This window comes from Anomaloglossus baeobatrachus, chromosome 4 (assembly GCF_048569485.1).
Source record: "Anomaloglossus baeobatrachus isolate aAnoBae1 chromosome 4, aAnoBae1.hap1, whole genome shotgun sequence".
NCBI classification, from domain to species: domain Eukaryota; kingdom Metazoa; phylum Chordata; class Amphibia; order Anura; family Aromobatidae; genus Anomaloglossus; species Anomaloglossus baeobatrachus.
This window is the reverse complement of record NC_134356.1, coordinates 635,710,153-635,724,604: the sequence shown is the minus strand read 5'-3', so window position 1 is coordinate 635,724,604 and position 14,452 is coordinate 635,710,153. Positions and strand designations below refer to the sequence as shown.

The 14,452-nt window shown below is 50.9% G+C and overlaps 1 protein-coding gene across 2 annotated transcripts in view; it reads left to right on the top strand.

The window, feature by feature from the left end:
• The first annotated feature begins 836 nt into the window (after nucleotides 1–836).
• Nucleotides 837–14,452, top strand: part of GPAT4 (glycerol-3-phosphate acyltransferase 4) — a 32,879-nt gene continuing 19,263 nt past the window's right edge. The window contains exons 1-6 of one of the 2 annotated variants that reach the window (XM_075346415.1): nucleotides 837–918; nucleotides 6,421–7,106; nucleotides 8,808–8,877; nucleotides 12,026–12,317; nucleotides 12,398–12,472; nucleotides 14,182–14,271. In XM_075346415.1, the coding sequence (XP_075202530.1) occupies nucleotides 6,942–7,106; nucleotides 8,808–8,877; nucleotides 12,026–12,317; nucleotides 12,398–12,472; nucleotides 14,182–14,271 (692 nt within the window). In that variant the 5' untranslated portion in view covers nucleotides 837–918; nucleotides 6,421–6,941. Of the gene's footprint in view, nucleotides 919–961; nucleotides 1,051–6,420; nucleotides 7,107–8,807; nucleotides 8,878–12,025; nucleotides 12,318–12,397; nucleotides 12,473–14,181; nucleotides 14,272–14,452 lie in introns of those variants that run through there. The other variant, XM_075346416.1, reaches the window with a different exon arrangement.

Genomic DNA, 14,452 nt, shown 5'->3' with positions numbered 1-14,452 from the left:
AGGCGGGGCTACAGTGGGTGGGCGGGACAAACAGCCTCACGGGCGGGACTCGGGATCAAAGGCTCAAAAGAGGGACTGTCCCGCTGTATCCGGGACGGTTGGGAGGTATGGCTAACCACTGATCCTCCTACTGCCCGCTGTACAGTAGTAACCAATGAGCCACTGTGCTGCCCTGTACAGTGCTAACTACTGAGCCTTCATGCTGCCCACTGTACAGTAGTAACCACTGAGCCACAATGCTGCCCACTGTACAGTGCTAACCACTTATCCTCCGTACTGCCCACTGTACAGTAGTAACCATTGAGCCACCATGCTGCCCACTGTACAGTAGTAACCACTGAGCCACCGTGCTGCCCTGTACAGTGCTAACTACTGAGCCTTCGTGCTGCCCACTGTACAGTAGTAACCACTGAGCCACAATGCTGCCCACTGTACAGTGCTAACCACTGATCCTCCGTGCTGCCCACTGTACAGTAGTAACCATTGAGCCACCGTGCTGCCCTGTACAGTGCTAACTACTTAGCCTTCTTGCTGCCCACTGTACAGTAGTAACCACTGAGCCACCATGCTGCCCACTGTACAGTGCTAACCACTGATCCTCCGTGCTGCCCACTGTACAGTAGTAACCATTGAGCTACCGTGCTTCCCTCAGTGCTAACTACTGAGCCTTCTTGCTGCCCACTGTACAGTAGTAACCACTGAGCCACCATGCTGCCCACTGTTCAACATTTGGAAGCCGCACTTTGTATGGTCGGTGTGTTAACTTAATGTTTCCACCAGGTGGCGACAATGCTCAAGTCTCACCTACAAACCTCTCTATCGTTTTCAGACCGTGCGCGCCCCCGAGCTACGTCGTGACGTTATCGTAGAGTCTGTGAACGGGGGGAGCGCGCAAAGGTCGGGAACGAAGACGAGAGGGTAAGAAGCGGACACCAGGTTCGGCTGCAGTGTTATACCGGCGGGGGTGTGAGGCGGAGGAGAAGCGGAGGAGGAGGCCGGGAGTGAGCGCGCTCTGGCGGCTCCGTGTGTGGCGCTTTGTCAGTGTGTGACGTAAGAGCTTGTGTGTTATCTATGTATACCCGTGCGGTGTGTGAAGCGGTGACGTCACACGTGGTCAGTTTGAGGGATGACGTCAGATGTGGCCTGTTCTGCCCATTGTCAGCGCTGTGCCATGTGCAGCTGCCCACAGATCAGACCACTGCCCCCGGCAGCCAATCACAGCGCTCGGCTCATCCCCGGCAACAGGAACTTTTAAAGGGTTCTGTCCCTATGATAAACATTCCTGGCCCATCCAATAGCGTTATCCAAAGGCTGAAACCCCAACTCTCCCCGGCAGTGAGGGGAAGTCAGTAACCCCTTCCCTACCAGACAATTTTTTTGTCCTCTTTCCTTTATTTTTGCTATTGTTCCTTCCACCCCCCTTCATCAGTCTTTTGTTTTCTGTTTTTTTTCCTCTATTGTTTAATTTTTTTTTTTATTTTTTTTTACTGAGAACTGCAAGATTCTGGCAAAAAAATTATATTTTATTTTTCATTTTTTTTTACTCGGAATTGCAAAATTATAAAAAATAATAAATTTTATATATATAATATATATATATATAATTTTTTTTTACTGAGAACTGCAAGATTCTGACAAAAATATATTTATTTAATTTTTATTCGGAATTGCAAAATTATATATATATATATATATATATATATATATATATATATATATATATATATATATATGTGTGTGTGTATATATATATATATATGTACATATGTGTGTGTGTGTATATATATATTTTTATAATTTTGCAATTGAGTAAAAAAAAAAAAAAATTTTTTTGTCAGAATCTTGCAGTTCTCAGTAAAAAAAAAGTAAAATAAATTATATTTTTTTAATTTATAATTTTGCAATTCTGAGTAAAAAAAATTAAAATAAATATTATTTATTTTTTATATATACAAGTCAGAATCTTGCAGTTCTCAGTAAAAAAATATATATTTATTTATTTTTTTAATTTTTTTTTGAGAATTGCAAGATTCTGACTTATAAAATACTAAATAAATGTAATATTATTTTTTTTTTTTTTTAAAGCATTTTTGTAAATTTATTTTTATTATATCTTTGAGTACCCAGGAACCTGCAGTCACTTTTTTTTATACACTGCCGAGATGGTTGTGACGGGGCCCTGGCATCTGGGGGTATCAATGGGCACATGGATGGCTGTGGCACGCACTCAGCGCTACATAAATGCCACTGGTAGAGATGGACAGCAGCAATTAAATGGTTAAAAAGCTGCGAGATCAGAGCTCAGGAGGGCTAAAGCTGTGCTGCCCAGTCACCACTCACTTTTTTTTTTTTCTACATTGCTCACTAGGGTAACCCTGAAAGTGATTTATCCTATTTCTGACCCATTGTGTTGCCTTTGGGCATGTACACGCTGAGATTTAACCCTTTGGTTGTTGAGTGATCGTAGCTTGATAGAAAGGGACCCCTCCCCCCATCTTTATGGGATTAAAAATAGGGATTAAAAACAATAGGATGAGCAAGGTTATTTTATTTATTTTGTAAAAAATTATAATATTGCCCCCCCCCTGCAGATTTTTTAGATTGCTCTGGATAAATAACTTCATATTTTCTGGGGTAACCTGTGAGTGTACACCGCAGTGTCGGTGTGTTCCTACGCTCCCCGATTACCGTCTTCTCCGGGTCCTAGCGCCATTCTGCTCTACTGGGTCGTTCTGACTCTCAGGGTCACACTGGGGGCCATCAACAAAACCCCTCTGCACCGTCCCCTCCCTCTAACTGCTTAGATGTCATGGTCATTTTTGACTGCAGCACTTAAGGGGTTAAAAGACGGAGATCAGAGAAGAGCGTCTGCAGTCACATCTGTGGGATCCTGAGCTGGCACTTTTCACCAGGGGTTAAAGGGAACTTGTCAGCAGATCCGGGTGCCTCGGCTCTCGCGCTTTGCTCTCGGGTGTTTTATATTTGTCTTCTCTGAGGCCGCAGCTTGGTTCTGTGTCATGTGCTCAGATCAGCTATTCTGGTGACAGGTTCCCTCTTAACCACCTAATCTGAAAGCAGCATAGTGTTAGGGCAGAGACCCTGATTCCAGCGATATGTCACTTACTGGGCTTTTTACTGGCATTTTGATATAATCACTTGTTTAATCAGCAGGAGATTATCATTACAGGACTACTTGGCGTGCTGCAGGTAGTCCAGCATATTCATGAGCTCTGTATAACTGCTAGATCTGCAGCAGAGAAAAGAGTGATTTTATCGAAATGACAACAAAAAGCTCAGTAAGTGACACATCGCTGGAATCAGGGTCTCTGTCTCTACATTATGCTGCTCTCAGATTGGGGAGCAAAAACCTGCTGACAGATTCCCTTTAAAGGACTTGTCCAGGTCTTATAAAGAGATGAGTGATTACATTTGCTGGATCCTGTCCCAGCTCCCTCAATGGTAATCTGTGGATGGAGAAGCCCTGGTGATCACAGGCGGCCGGGTAATGTGACGAGCACACGCATTACGCCAAAGCAACTTATCAAAAGTGGTGAAGTGGGAATAAGGACTAGCGGAAATTGTGCCCGCAATGCCACGGTGTAGTGCCCGCCATGCCACGGGCTTCTGACCTGGACGGTGGATCAGGGTCTTGTGAATTTCTTCACTCCTCACTATTGATAACTTCTCGGTAAGGCAGCCCCCCTCCCCACCGATCAGCTTTGTGGCAGCCGCATTTGCACTTTCTGGAGCTGTCCCTGGGCACCATAGGTCACCATTATAGAAGTCCTGGACAATCCCTTTAAGAAAGGTTTTGGTTTTTTTTTGTTTTGTTTTTTTATTGATTCAGTGGCCTATATGGAGGCTGTGTGTGTGGTGAGGTACATACATTATCTCCCCCATCGTGTGTGTGTGTGTGTGTGTGTTTTGTGTGGGGAGGGGTGTACATACACTGTCTCCCCCAGTCGTGCGTGTGTGGTGTGTACATACACTGCCTCCCCCAGTCGTGCGTGTGTGTGGTGTGTACATACACTGTCTCCCCCAGTCGTGTGTGTGTGTGTGTGGTGTGTACATACACTGTCTCCCCCAGTCGTGTGTGTGTGTGGTGTGTACATACACTGTCTCCCCCAGTCGTGCGTGTGTGGTGTGTACATACACTGTCTCCCCCAGTCGTGCGTGTGTGTGGTGTGTACATACACTGTCTCCCCCAGTCGTGCGTGTGCGTGTGTGTGTGTGTGGTGTGTACATACACTGTCTCCCCCAGTCGTGTGTGTGTGTGTGTGGTGTGTACATACACTGTCTCCCCCAGTCGTGTGTGTGTGTGTGTGGTGTGTACATACACTGTCTCCCCCAGTCGTGTGTGTGTGTGTGTGTGGTGTGTACATACACTGTCTCCCCCAGTCGTGCGTGTGTGGTGTGTACATACACTGTCTCCCCCAGTCGTGCGTGTGTGGTGTGTACATACACTGTCTCCCCCAGTCGTGCGTGTGTGTGGTGTGTACATACACTGTCTCCCCCAGTCGTGTGTGTGTGGTGTGTACATACACTGTCTCCCCCAGTCGTGTGTGTGTGTGGTGCGTACATACACTGCCTCCCCCAGTCGTGCGTGTGTGGTGTGTACATACACTGCCTCCCCCAGTCGTGCGTGTGTGGTGTGTACATACACTGCCTCCCCCAGTCGTGCGTGTGTGGTGTGTACATACACTGCCTCCCCCAGTCGTGCGTGTGTGGTGTGTACATACACTGCCTCCCCCAGTCGTGCGTGTGTGGTGTGTACATACACTGCCTCCCCCAGTCGTGCGTGTGTGGTGTGTACATACACTGCCTCCCCCAGTCGTGCGTGTGTGGTGTGTACATACACTGTCTCCCCCAGTCGTGCGTGTGTGGTGTGTACATACACTGTCTCCCCCAGTCGTGCGTGTGTGGTGTGTACATACACTGTCTCCCCCAGTCGTGTGTGTGTGGTGTGTACATACACTGTCTCCCCCAGTCGTGTGTGTGTGTGGTGCGTACATACACTGCCTCCCCCAGTCGTGCGTGTGTGGTGTGTACATACACTGCCTCCCCCAGTCGTGCGTGTGTGGTGTGTACATACACTGCCTCCCCCAGTCGTGCGTGTGTGGTGTGTACATACACTGCCTCCCCCAGTCGTGCGTGTGTGGTGTGTACATACACTGCCTCCCCCAGTCGTGCGTGTGTGGTGTGTACATACACTGCCTCCCCCAGTCGTGCGTGTGTGGTGTGTACATACACTGTCTCCCCCAGTCGTGCGTGTGTGGTGTGTACATACACTGTCTCCCCCAGTCGTGTGTGTGTGGTGTGTACATACACTGTCTCCCCCAGTCGTGTGTGTGTGTGGTGCGTACATACACTGCCTCCCCCAGTCGTGCGTGTGTGGTGTGTACATACACTGCCTCCCCCAGTCGTGCGTGTGTGGTGTGTACATACACTGCCTCCCCCAGTCGTGCGTGTGTGGTGTGTACATACACTGCCTCCCCCAGTCGTGCGTGTGTGGTGTGTACATACACTGCCTCCCCCAGTCGTGCGTGTGTGGTGTGTACATACACTGCCTCCCCCAGTCGTGCGTGTGTGGTGTGTACATACACTGCCTCCCCCAGTCGTGCGTGTGTGGTGTGTACATACACTGCCTCCCCCAGTCGTGCGTGTGTGGTGTGTACATACACTGCCTCCCCCAGTCGTGCGTGTGTGGTGTGTACATACACTGCCTCCCCCAGTCGTGCGTGTGTGGTGTGTACATACACTGCCTCCCCCAGTCGTGCGTGTGTGGTGTGTACATACACTGCCTCCCCCAGTCGTGCGTGTGTGGTGTGTACATACACTGCCTCCCCCAGTCGTGCGTGTGTGGTGTGTACATACACTGCCTCCCCCAGTCGTGCGTGTGTGGTGTGTACATACACTGCCTCCCCCAGTCGTGCGTGTGTGGTGTGTACATACACTGTCTCCCCCAGTCGTGTGTGTGTGTGTGTGTGTGTGTGTGTGTGTGTGTGTGTGTGTGTGGGTGTGTGTGTATGGGGGGGTACATACACTGTCTCCCCCTGTCGTGTGTGTGTGTATGTAACACACACACACACACACACACACACACACACACACACACACACACACACACACACACACACACACACACACGACTGGGGGAGACAGTGTATGTACCCCCCCATACACACACACAGACACTCTCCCCCCTCGGTAGGGTCTGTGTGTTGTGCTGATGCTGGTTGCTGTGTGATGTGACGTGTGTCTCTGTGGATGGCGCAGCACATGGCAGCGTGACCCGCACATACTTTCCTGTGCTGACTTTTCCACTCCTCCCCTCTTTCGTGGCTTTTCCTCTTTCTCTCCTTTCTGACCCTGAGTCTTGGCTGCCATCCTTTATCCGGCTGTCTGTGTCTGTCTCCGCAGGCTGGCACTTGCATCTTGCATTCCTGCCCAGGAGGAGGAGGAGAAGGTCGGGGGCACGGCCGGAGCCGGCGTATGCCCAGTGAGGGGAGTATCTGAGCCCTCCCAGACCCTGACCACCAAGAGATGCCTGTGCCAGGCCGGGCTCAGTTAAGACTGGACTGGAGAGCAGACAGTGAGTGCGGGTACCACGGATATAAGGTCTGAGCGTGGGCATCACAGATGAGCGTGGATGGAGGATCGCTGTCACCATTGCTGCACAAATCCATTACCTGGTTGGGTAGAGACGCCGGGCATATGAAATCTGCGAGCGGGCACTGCCAGGGACGGACGCCGCAACGCTGGCACCACTGACAAAGCGTTGGAAAATCAAACTAAAAAGCCATTTGTGAAGCGCTGCCCCCGTTATGTCGCCTCTGCCTCGTCTCCTGCCGCGGGGTACAAGGAAGTAACAGATCCTGAGGTGTCGGGGGTTTCTGGGATTTCTCTTATCGGGTCAGCGCCGCTATCAGCCGTATCACATCATGAGCGCCCTGCTCCCCTTTGACAGCTTGTTATGTAACCTCCTGGGCCTGTCTGTCACCCTGTGGATCACCCTCCTGCTCGTCTTCATCATCGTCCCTGCAATATTTGGGGTGTCGTTTGGCATCCGCCGGCTGTATGTGAAAATCTTGCTCCGAATTTTCACAGTGAGTTGTCTTTATTGTTGTTATAATACAGTATAATTAAAACGCACGTCGCCTTATTACTATTTACTGTTGAAAGCCTAGTAATTAAAGGGGATGTAACATGAGCTCAGTCACTAAAACCGGTATTATACTCCAGAGCTGCACTCACTATTCTGCTCATGGAGTCACTCTGTACAGACAGGATGTAACTCAGGATCAGTAATGTATGTACACAGTGACTCCATGAGCAGAATAATGAGTGTAGCTCTGGAGAATAATACAGTATGTAACGCAGGATCAGTAATGTAATGTCTTATACTCCACAGCTGCACTCACTATTCTGCTGGTGGAGTCACTGTGTACATCCATTACATTACTGATCCTGAGTTACCTCCTGTATTATACTCCAGAGCTGCGCTCACTATTCTGCTAGTGGAGTCACTGTATACATACATTACATTACTGATCCTTAGTTACATCCTGTATTATACTCCAGAGCTGCACTCACTATTTTGCTGGTGGAGTCAGTCTGTACATACATTACATTACTTATTCTGTACTGATCATGAGTTACCTCCTGTATTATCCTCCAGAGCTGCAATCCCTATTCTGCTGGTGAAGTCATTGTTTACATACATTACTTACCCTCTACTGATCCTGAGTTATATCCTGTATCGTACTCCAGAGCTGCACTCACTATTCTGCTGGTGGAGTCACTATATACATACATTACTGATCCTGAGTTAAATCCTGTATTATACTCCAGAGCTGCAGTCACTGTGTACATACATTACTATCCTGAGTTATATGATGTAAAATACTCCAGAGCTGCATTCAGTAGTTTACTGGTGCAGTCTCTGTGTACACATACATTAATGATTCTGTACTGATCCTGAGTTACATCCTGTATTATACTCCAGAGCTGCACTCACTATTCTGCTGGTGGAGTCAGTGTACATATAATGCATTAAGTATCTAGTGGTGATCATCGGTTATAACCAGCATTTCACCTCAGAGCTGCATTCCTTATTCTTCCAGCTGTGTATGGGCACTGTACACAGGCTGATGCCTTGTGTCCCTCACGATGTCGCCGCCTCCTGTAACGTAATCGCAGTTACTTTTTCCTATATCACATTGTTGTACTTCGTCTAATACAGAAACAACACTTCGCAGAATGCAAATCCCCTGAGCGAGGCACTGAGCGTCAGAGAAATGCTGGAGATGTTATTTCTGTCTGGCAGAATTTGGATTGCAGCTCCGGAGTGTAACGCCATTACATATCTTACTTGCTTTACATTAATTAATAACTGCTAAAGGGATATTGCCCCAAAAGCAAGTTATCCTCTAGTAAACTGATGGGGAATAACCTGCTGATTGTTGGGTGTCCAACTGTTGGGACCCCAGAATGGGAACCTGCAGCCCCATCCTCAATGAGCAGACTCTGCCTGCGGAGCAATCATTGTGTATGGGACTGCTGGAAATAGCTGAGCCTGTGCTCCGCAGTCCCATAGACAACGAATGGAGCGGACGCAGAGTGCAAGCCCCTCTGCCCCATACAGGACGGAGTTGGGAATACCCCTGTGAGCCCATCCCGTCAGGAGACCCCCCCCCCCCCATAGAGCAGCGAGGTGTCCTCACCCCGTCAGCTTGGCTGGTCTGGATAATGCCATGTGATGTCCGTGGTTCTGTTTCCATGTGTGACGCCGGCTTGTTGTTTTGCAGTGGGCCACTCTGCGGATTGAGAGAGGAGTGAAGGAGAACAGTCACACACTCTACAAGCCCCTCACCAATGGTAGGTGTCGGCACACACTGTCCGCACAGCTTCCCCTGCCGCTGTGTGCGCACACACTGTCCGCACAGCTTCCCCTGCCGCTGTGTGTGCGCACAGCTTCCCCTGCCGCTCTGTGTGTGCGCACGCTGTTCGCACAGCTTCCCCTGCTGCCGCTGTGTGTGCGCACGCTGTTCGCACAGCTTCCCCTGCTGCCGCTGTGTGTGCGCACGCTGTGCGCACAGCTTCCCCTGCTGCCGCTGTGTGTGCGCACGCTGTTCGCACAGCTTCCCCTACTGCCGCTGTGTGTGCGCACGCTGTTCGCACAGCTTCCCCTGCTGCCGCTGTGTGTGCGCACGCTGTTCGCACAGCTTCCCCTGCTGCCGCTGTGTGTGCGCACGCTGTTCGCACGGCTTCCCCTGCCGCTCTGTGTGTGCGCACGCTGTCCGCACAGCTTCCCCTGCCGCTCTGTGTGTGCGCACGCTGTCCGCACAGCTTCCCCTGCCGCTCTGTGTGTGCGCACGCTGTTCGCACAGCTTCCCCTGCTGCCGCTCTGTGTGTGCGCACGCTGTTCGCACAGCTTCCCCTGCTGCCGCTCTGTGTGTGCGCACGCTGTTCGCACAGCTTCCCCTGCTGCCGCTGTGTGTGCGCACGCTGTTCGCACAGCTTCCCCTGCTGCCGCTGTGTGTGCGCACGCTGTTCGCACAGCTTCCCCTGCTGCCGCTGTGTGTGCGCACGCTGTTCGCACAGCTTCCCCTGCTGCCGCTGTGTGTGCACACGCTGTTCGCACGGCTTCCCCTGCCGCTCTGTGTGTGCACACGCTGTCCGCACAGCTTCCCCTGCCGCTCTGTGTGCGCACGCTGTTCGCACAGCTTCCCCTGCTGCCGCTCTGTGTGTGCATACGCTGTCAGCACAGCTTCCTCTGCCGCTCTGTGTCCGCGCATGCTGTCTGCACAGCTTCCCCTGCCGCTCTGTGTGTGCACACGCTGTCTGCACATCTTCCCCTGCTGCTGCTGTGTGTGCGCACGCTGTCTGCACAGCTTCCCCTGCCGCTCTGTGTGTGCACACGCTGTCTGCACAGCTTCCCCTGCCGCTCTGTGTGTGCACACGCTGTCTGCACAGCTTCCCCTGCCGCTCTGTGTGTGCATACGCTGTCTGCACAGCTTCCCCTGCCGCTCTGTGTGTGCACACGCTGTCTGCACAGCTTCCCCTGCCGCTTTGTGTGTGCACACGCTGTCCGCACAGCTTCCCCTGCCGCTCTGTGTGTGCACACCCTATCTGCACAGCTTCCCCGGCTGCTCCATGTTTCCATGCTCTTCTTCATCCCTCTATTTCCAGTGACACTGGATCGCGGTCCTTGTTGCTGTCCTTTTTTTGTCGCTCTGACTCCATCTGCTCCACGTGTGGCGTCTGCTCGTGTTTCTTCTTTCTGCCGGCCTCACGCTTCCTCGTCTTCCCGGCTTGCTGACATTTTCTATTTGCGGTGCTCTGACGTCTTCTGCAGCGAGGGACCCCCTGTCATCAGCCGGGCACTCGCTGAGCCAGTCTATGGCTAGTATTGAGTAGGACCCCACCCATCACAAGCGTCTCATGTTTGGGGCAGCACTCGCCTGTGTTCATGGACGAGGTGGTCTTACATTTTTGCCATCACTCCATTCATGGTCTATGGTACTGCTGGAAAATGACGTCCACTCTCTCCAGCAGGCCCATAGCCAATGAACTGGGGCCATTGATACATTTTTTGTTAGGTGTTTCAGAACCCCATTCTTTGAAGTAGTGGGGGTCCCAGCTATTAGACCCCACAAGTCGTCACTTATCCTTTGGATGCATATTGACGTATAGACCCCAATTAATGAGTTGTACAGCGGCGGGATGCAATGCCACGTAATGCCCAGATAGCTTCCTACAGTATAAATAGTTTTATTGTCCCTGGTGGTTTAGGGGGTCAGTGCCCATATCTCTATCCATGTAGGATAGCTTCCATGTGGAAGAGTGTTTAAATTCCTGGTATCCTTGGCAAAGAAGCAGGTAACATCTGCATCCCTGGTGGTCTAGGGGGTCAGTGCCCGATTTTCTATCAGTCTAGGGTATTTTGCATGTGGAGGAGTGTTTAGATTCTTGGTGGTCTGTGGCACTGTTTAGATTCATGGTGGTCGGGCGCAAAAACAGGTAATCTCTGCATCCCTGGTGGTCTAGGGGGTCAGTGCCCGCATCTCTATTGGTGTAGTGTAGTTTGTGTGCGGAGGAGTGTTTAGATTCGTGGTGGTCTCTGGCAAAGAGACAGGTAACGTCTGCATCCCTGGTGGTCTAGGGGGTCAGTGCCCGCATCTTTATTGATCTAGGGTGTGGAGGTTTGTTTAAATTCTTGGTGGTCTGGGGCACTGTTTAGATTCCTGGTGGTCGGGGGCAAAGAAGCAGGTAACCTCTCCATCCCTGGTGGTATAGGGGGTCAGTGCCCGCAGCTCTATCGATCTAGGGTGTGGGGAACTGTTTAGACTCCTGGTGGTCTGGGGAACTGTTTAGACTCCTGGTGGTCTGGGGCACTGTTTAGACTCCTGGTGGTCTGGGGCACTGTTTAGACTCCTGGTGGTCTGGGGCACTGTTTAGACTCCTGGTGGTCTGGGGCACTGTTTAGACTCCTGGTGGTCTGGGGCACTGTTTAGACTCCTGGTGGTCTGGGGCACTGTTTAGACTCCTGGTGGTCTGGGGCACTGTTTAGACTCCTGGTGGTCTGGGGCACTGTTTAGACTCCTGGTGGTCTGGGGCACTGTTTAGACTCCTGGTGGTCTGGGGCACTGTTTAGACTCCTGGTGGTCTGGGGCACTGTTTAGACTCCTGGTGGTCTGGGGCACTGTTTAGACTCCTGGTGGTCTGGGGCAGAGAAGCAGGTTAACGTCTGCATCCCTGGCGGTCTAGGGGGTCAGTGCCTGCATCTTTATTGATTTAGGGTAGTTTATGTGTGAAGGAGTGTTTAGATTCCTGGTGGTCTGGGGCTAATGTTTGCATCCCTGGTGGTCTAGGGGGTCAGTGCCTGCATCTCTATTGATCTAGGGTGTGGAGGAGTATTTAGATTCCTCGTGTACTGTGGCACCGTTTAGATTCGTGATGGTCTGTGACACAGAAGCAGGTAACCATCATCTCCGGTCTTCTTCTCCTTTTCCACCATGTTCAGGAATCATCGCTAAGGAGAGCACGTCCCTGGAGGAGGGGATCTGGGACCTGCGGGGCAGCGACCGCTCCTTCGCCAAGCCAGAGTTCGAGCTGTCGGACATCTTCTACTTCTGTCGGCAGGGCATGGAGAGCATCATGGACGATGAGGTGACCAAGCGCTTCTCCTCGGAGGAGCTGGAGACCTGGAACCTGCTGAGCAGAACCAACTACAACTTCCAGCACATCAGTGTGCGGCTCACGGTGCTGTGGGGCCTGGGTATGCTGGTGCGGTACACCTTCCTGCTGCCGCTCAGGTGCGTGTGGTGGTGGGAGTGCTAACACGGAGCGAGGGGGAGCGCGGTCACTGCTGACGGCCTTCTATGTCTCATTTTAGGATTGCTCTGGCTTTCACCGGGGTCGGACTTTTAGTGTTTGGCACTACACTAGTCGGATACCTGCCGAATGGCCAGTAAGTATGTGATACAGTTACCGGACTGGCTCTGGTCAGCTGGGCTTACACCCCAATAGTCATAGCAGGGCTTCCCCCCCCAATACTGGAGCAAGAGCCGGACCCTCACTTCCCGCTTGCTCTGATTCCAGCTGCTTTAGTCTTTACTAAAACAGAACTGTTGAGAAAAATGATCGATCCCACCAGGGGCGTCACTACAATAGGAGCAGGGGTACCCGGTCGCTGGAGCCTAGGGGACCCCAAAAATCTTTGTCCTGGAGAAAAAGACCAATGCTATTTAAGGCTTTCCATAAGTGGGGGCCCTGTTGGATGTTTTGTATTGGGGTCCATGAGCTCCAAGTTACGCCGATGGATGTCACCAACATAAGCTGTCACAGGGCTAGGCGGCGGGCGGCCCACGGCTGAGACCACAATCCAGCATCCCGTGGGAATGGAGAGCGGGTGCACGTGTATGAGTGCTGCCCCTGTCCATAGGAACAGAAGATATATATATATATATATATATATATATATATATATATATATATATATATAATCAGTAGTCGTGCACACACAGAGGACGGGCATCCACCGTTCACATGACCTACGCCGGTAGCTAAAGGATAACTACATAAATGGGCTCTTCCCCTGTCCCCTGGCTGCAGTTTGCTTTAAAAAAACCCCCAAAAACTATGCTTTACTCACCCTTCCCTGGTCCATCACTGAGTCTCCACCGCAGCTCCCAATGTCTGTTATTGTCTGCAGTGCTGACATAAGGTTGACAGCGCTGCAGCTGATCAGGGAGCTCAGTCTTGTGCCGTCAACACAAGCGCCGCAGACAGTGACACACGGCGGAAGCCGCACTGGACCCAGGGAGGGTGAATAAGGCATAGTATAAAAAGAAAAAAATATAATATCATGTATGTATGTGTGTGTATATGTATGTGTATATATATATATAGATAGATAGATGATGATGATGGAGGAGAACCTTTTTACATGGTATCTCTGGCGTAGTTCAGTACTGATGGAGGGAGGGGGCATGACGCTTGCTGGCTGCACACGCTTTCTCGCTTTCTGATGGGCGCTTGTGGTTGGTAAATCATCAATGATGCAGAAGCGAGCGGCTCAGAGCCAGGCTGTAAGGTTTAGCATCCATATACACATATATATAGTATATATTCATTTATATAGCACTGTTAATTCCACAGCGATTTACATACATTGGCATCACTGTCCCCATTGGGGCTCACAATCTATATTCCCTATCTGTATGTCTTTGGAGTGTGGGAGGAAACTCACACAAACACAGGGAGAACATACAAACTCCTTGCAGATGATGTCTTTGGTGGGATTTGAACCCAGGACCCCAGCACTGCAAGGCTGCAGTGCTAACCACTGAGCTACCACAAGACTGCAGTGCTAACCACTGAGCCACCGTGCCGCCCATATATATACTTATTGCTATAGCTGTTGGGGGATGGGCTCTTGATCCTGCAGAGGTCACGTCAGCGCAGCCCGTCTCCCCCGCAGCTGCGCTCCTTGTGAAGAGCCGTCTAGGAGGTCACATTAACAGAAGGTGTATTGGTAAAGTGCAGCATGTGCTGAGCTCTATACTTAATCCAGTTTAACCCCTCTAAGCTCAGGAATCTCCATGCTGGACACTTCTGTGTTTTTTTTTGTTATTTCTTGTTGTCCGTATTGTTTTGTGATGCTTCTTATTTCTGTAGGTCCAAGGAGTTCCTGAGTAAGCACGTGCACCTGATGTGCTACCGGATCTGCGTGCGTGCCCTGACGGCAATCATTACATATCATGGCAGGTAGGACGCAGCCCCCCTATGTGCTCTGTGTGGTGGGGATCAAGTTCAGACATGGCAGATTTTGCCAATTACATGGAAGGGCTTTTATTTCTTTCACACATCGGTAAATAAGGGTGCTGCACCCTTCCAATGCACAAAAGGCCTCGCAATCCGCATGTAGCAACATATTTATGGCCATAAA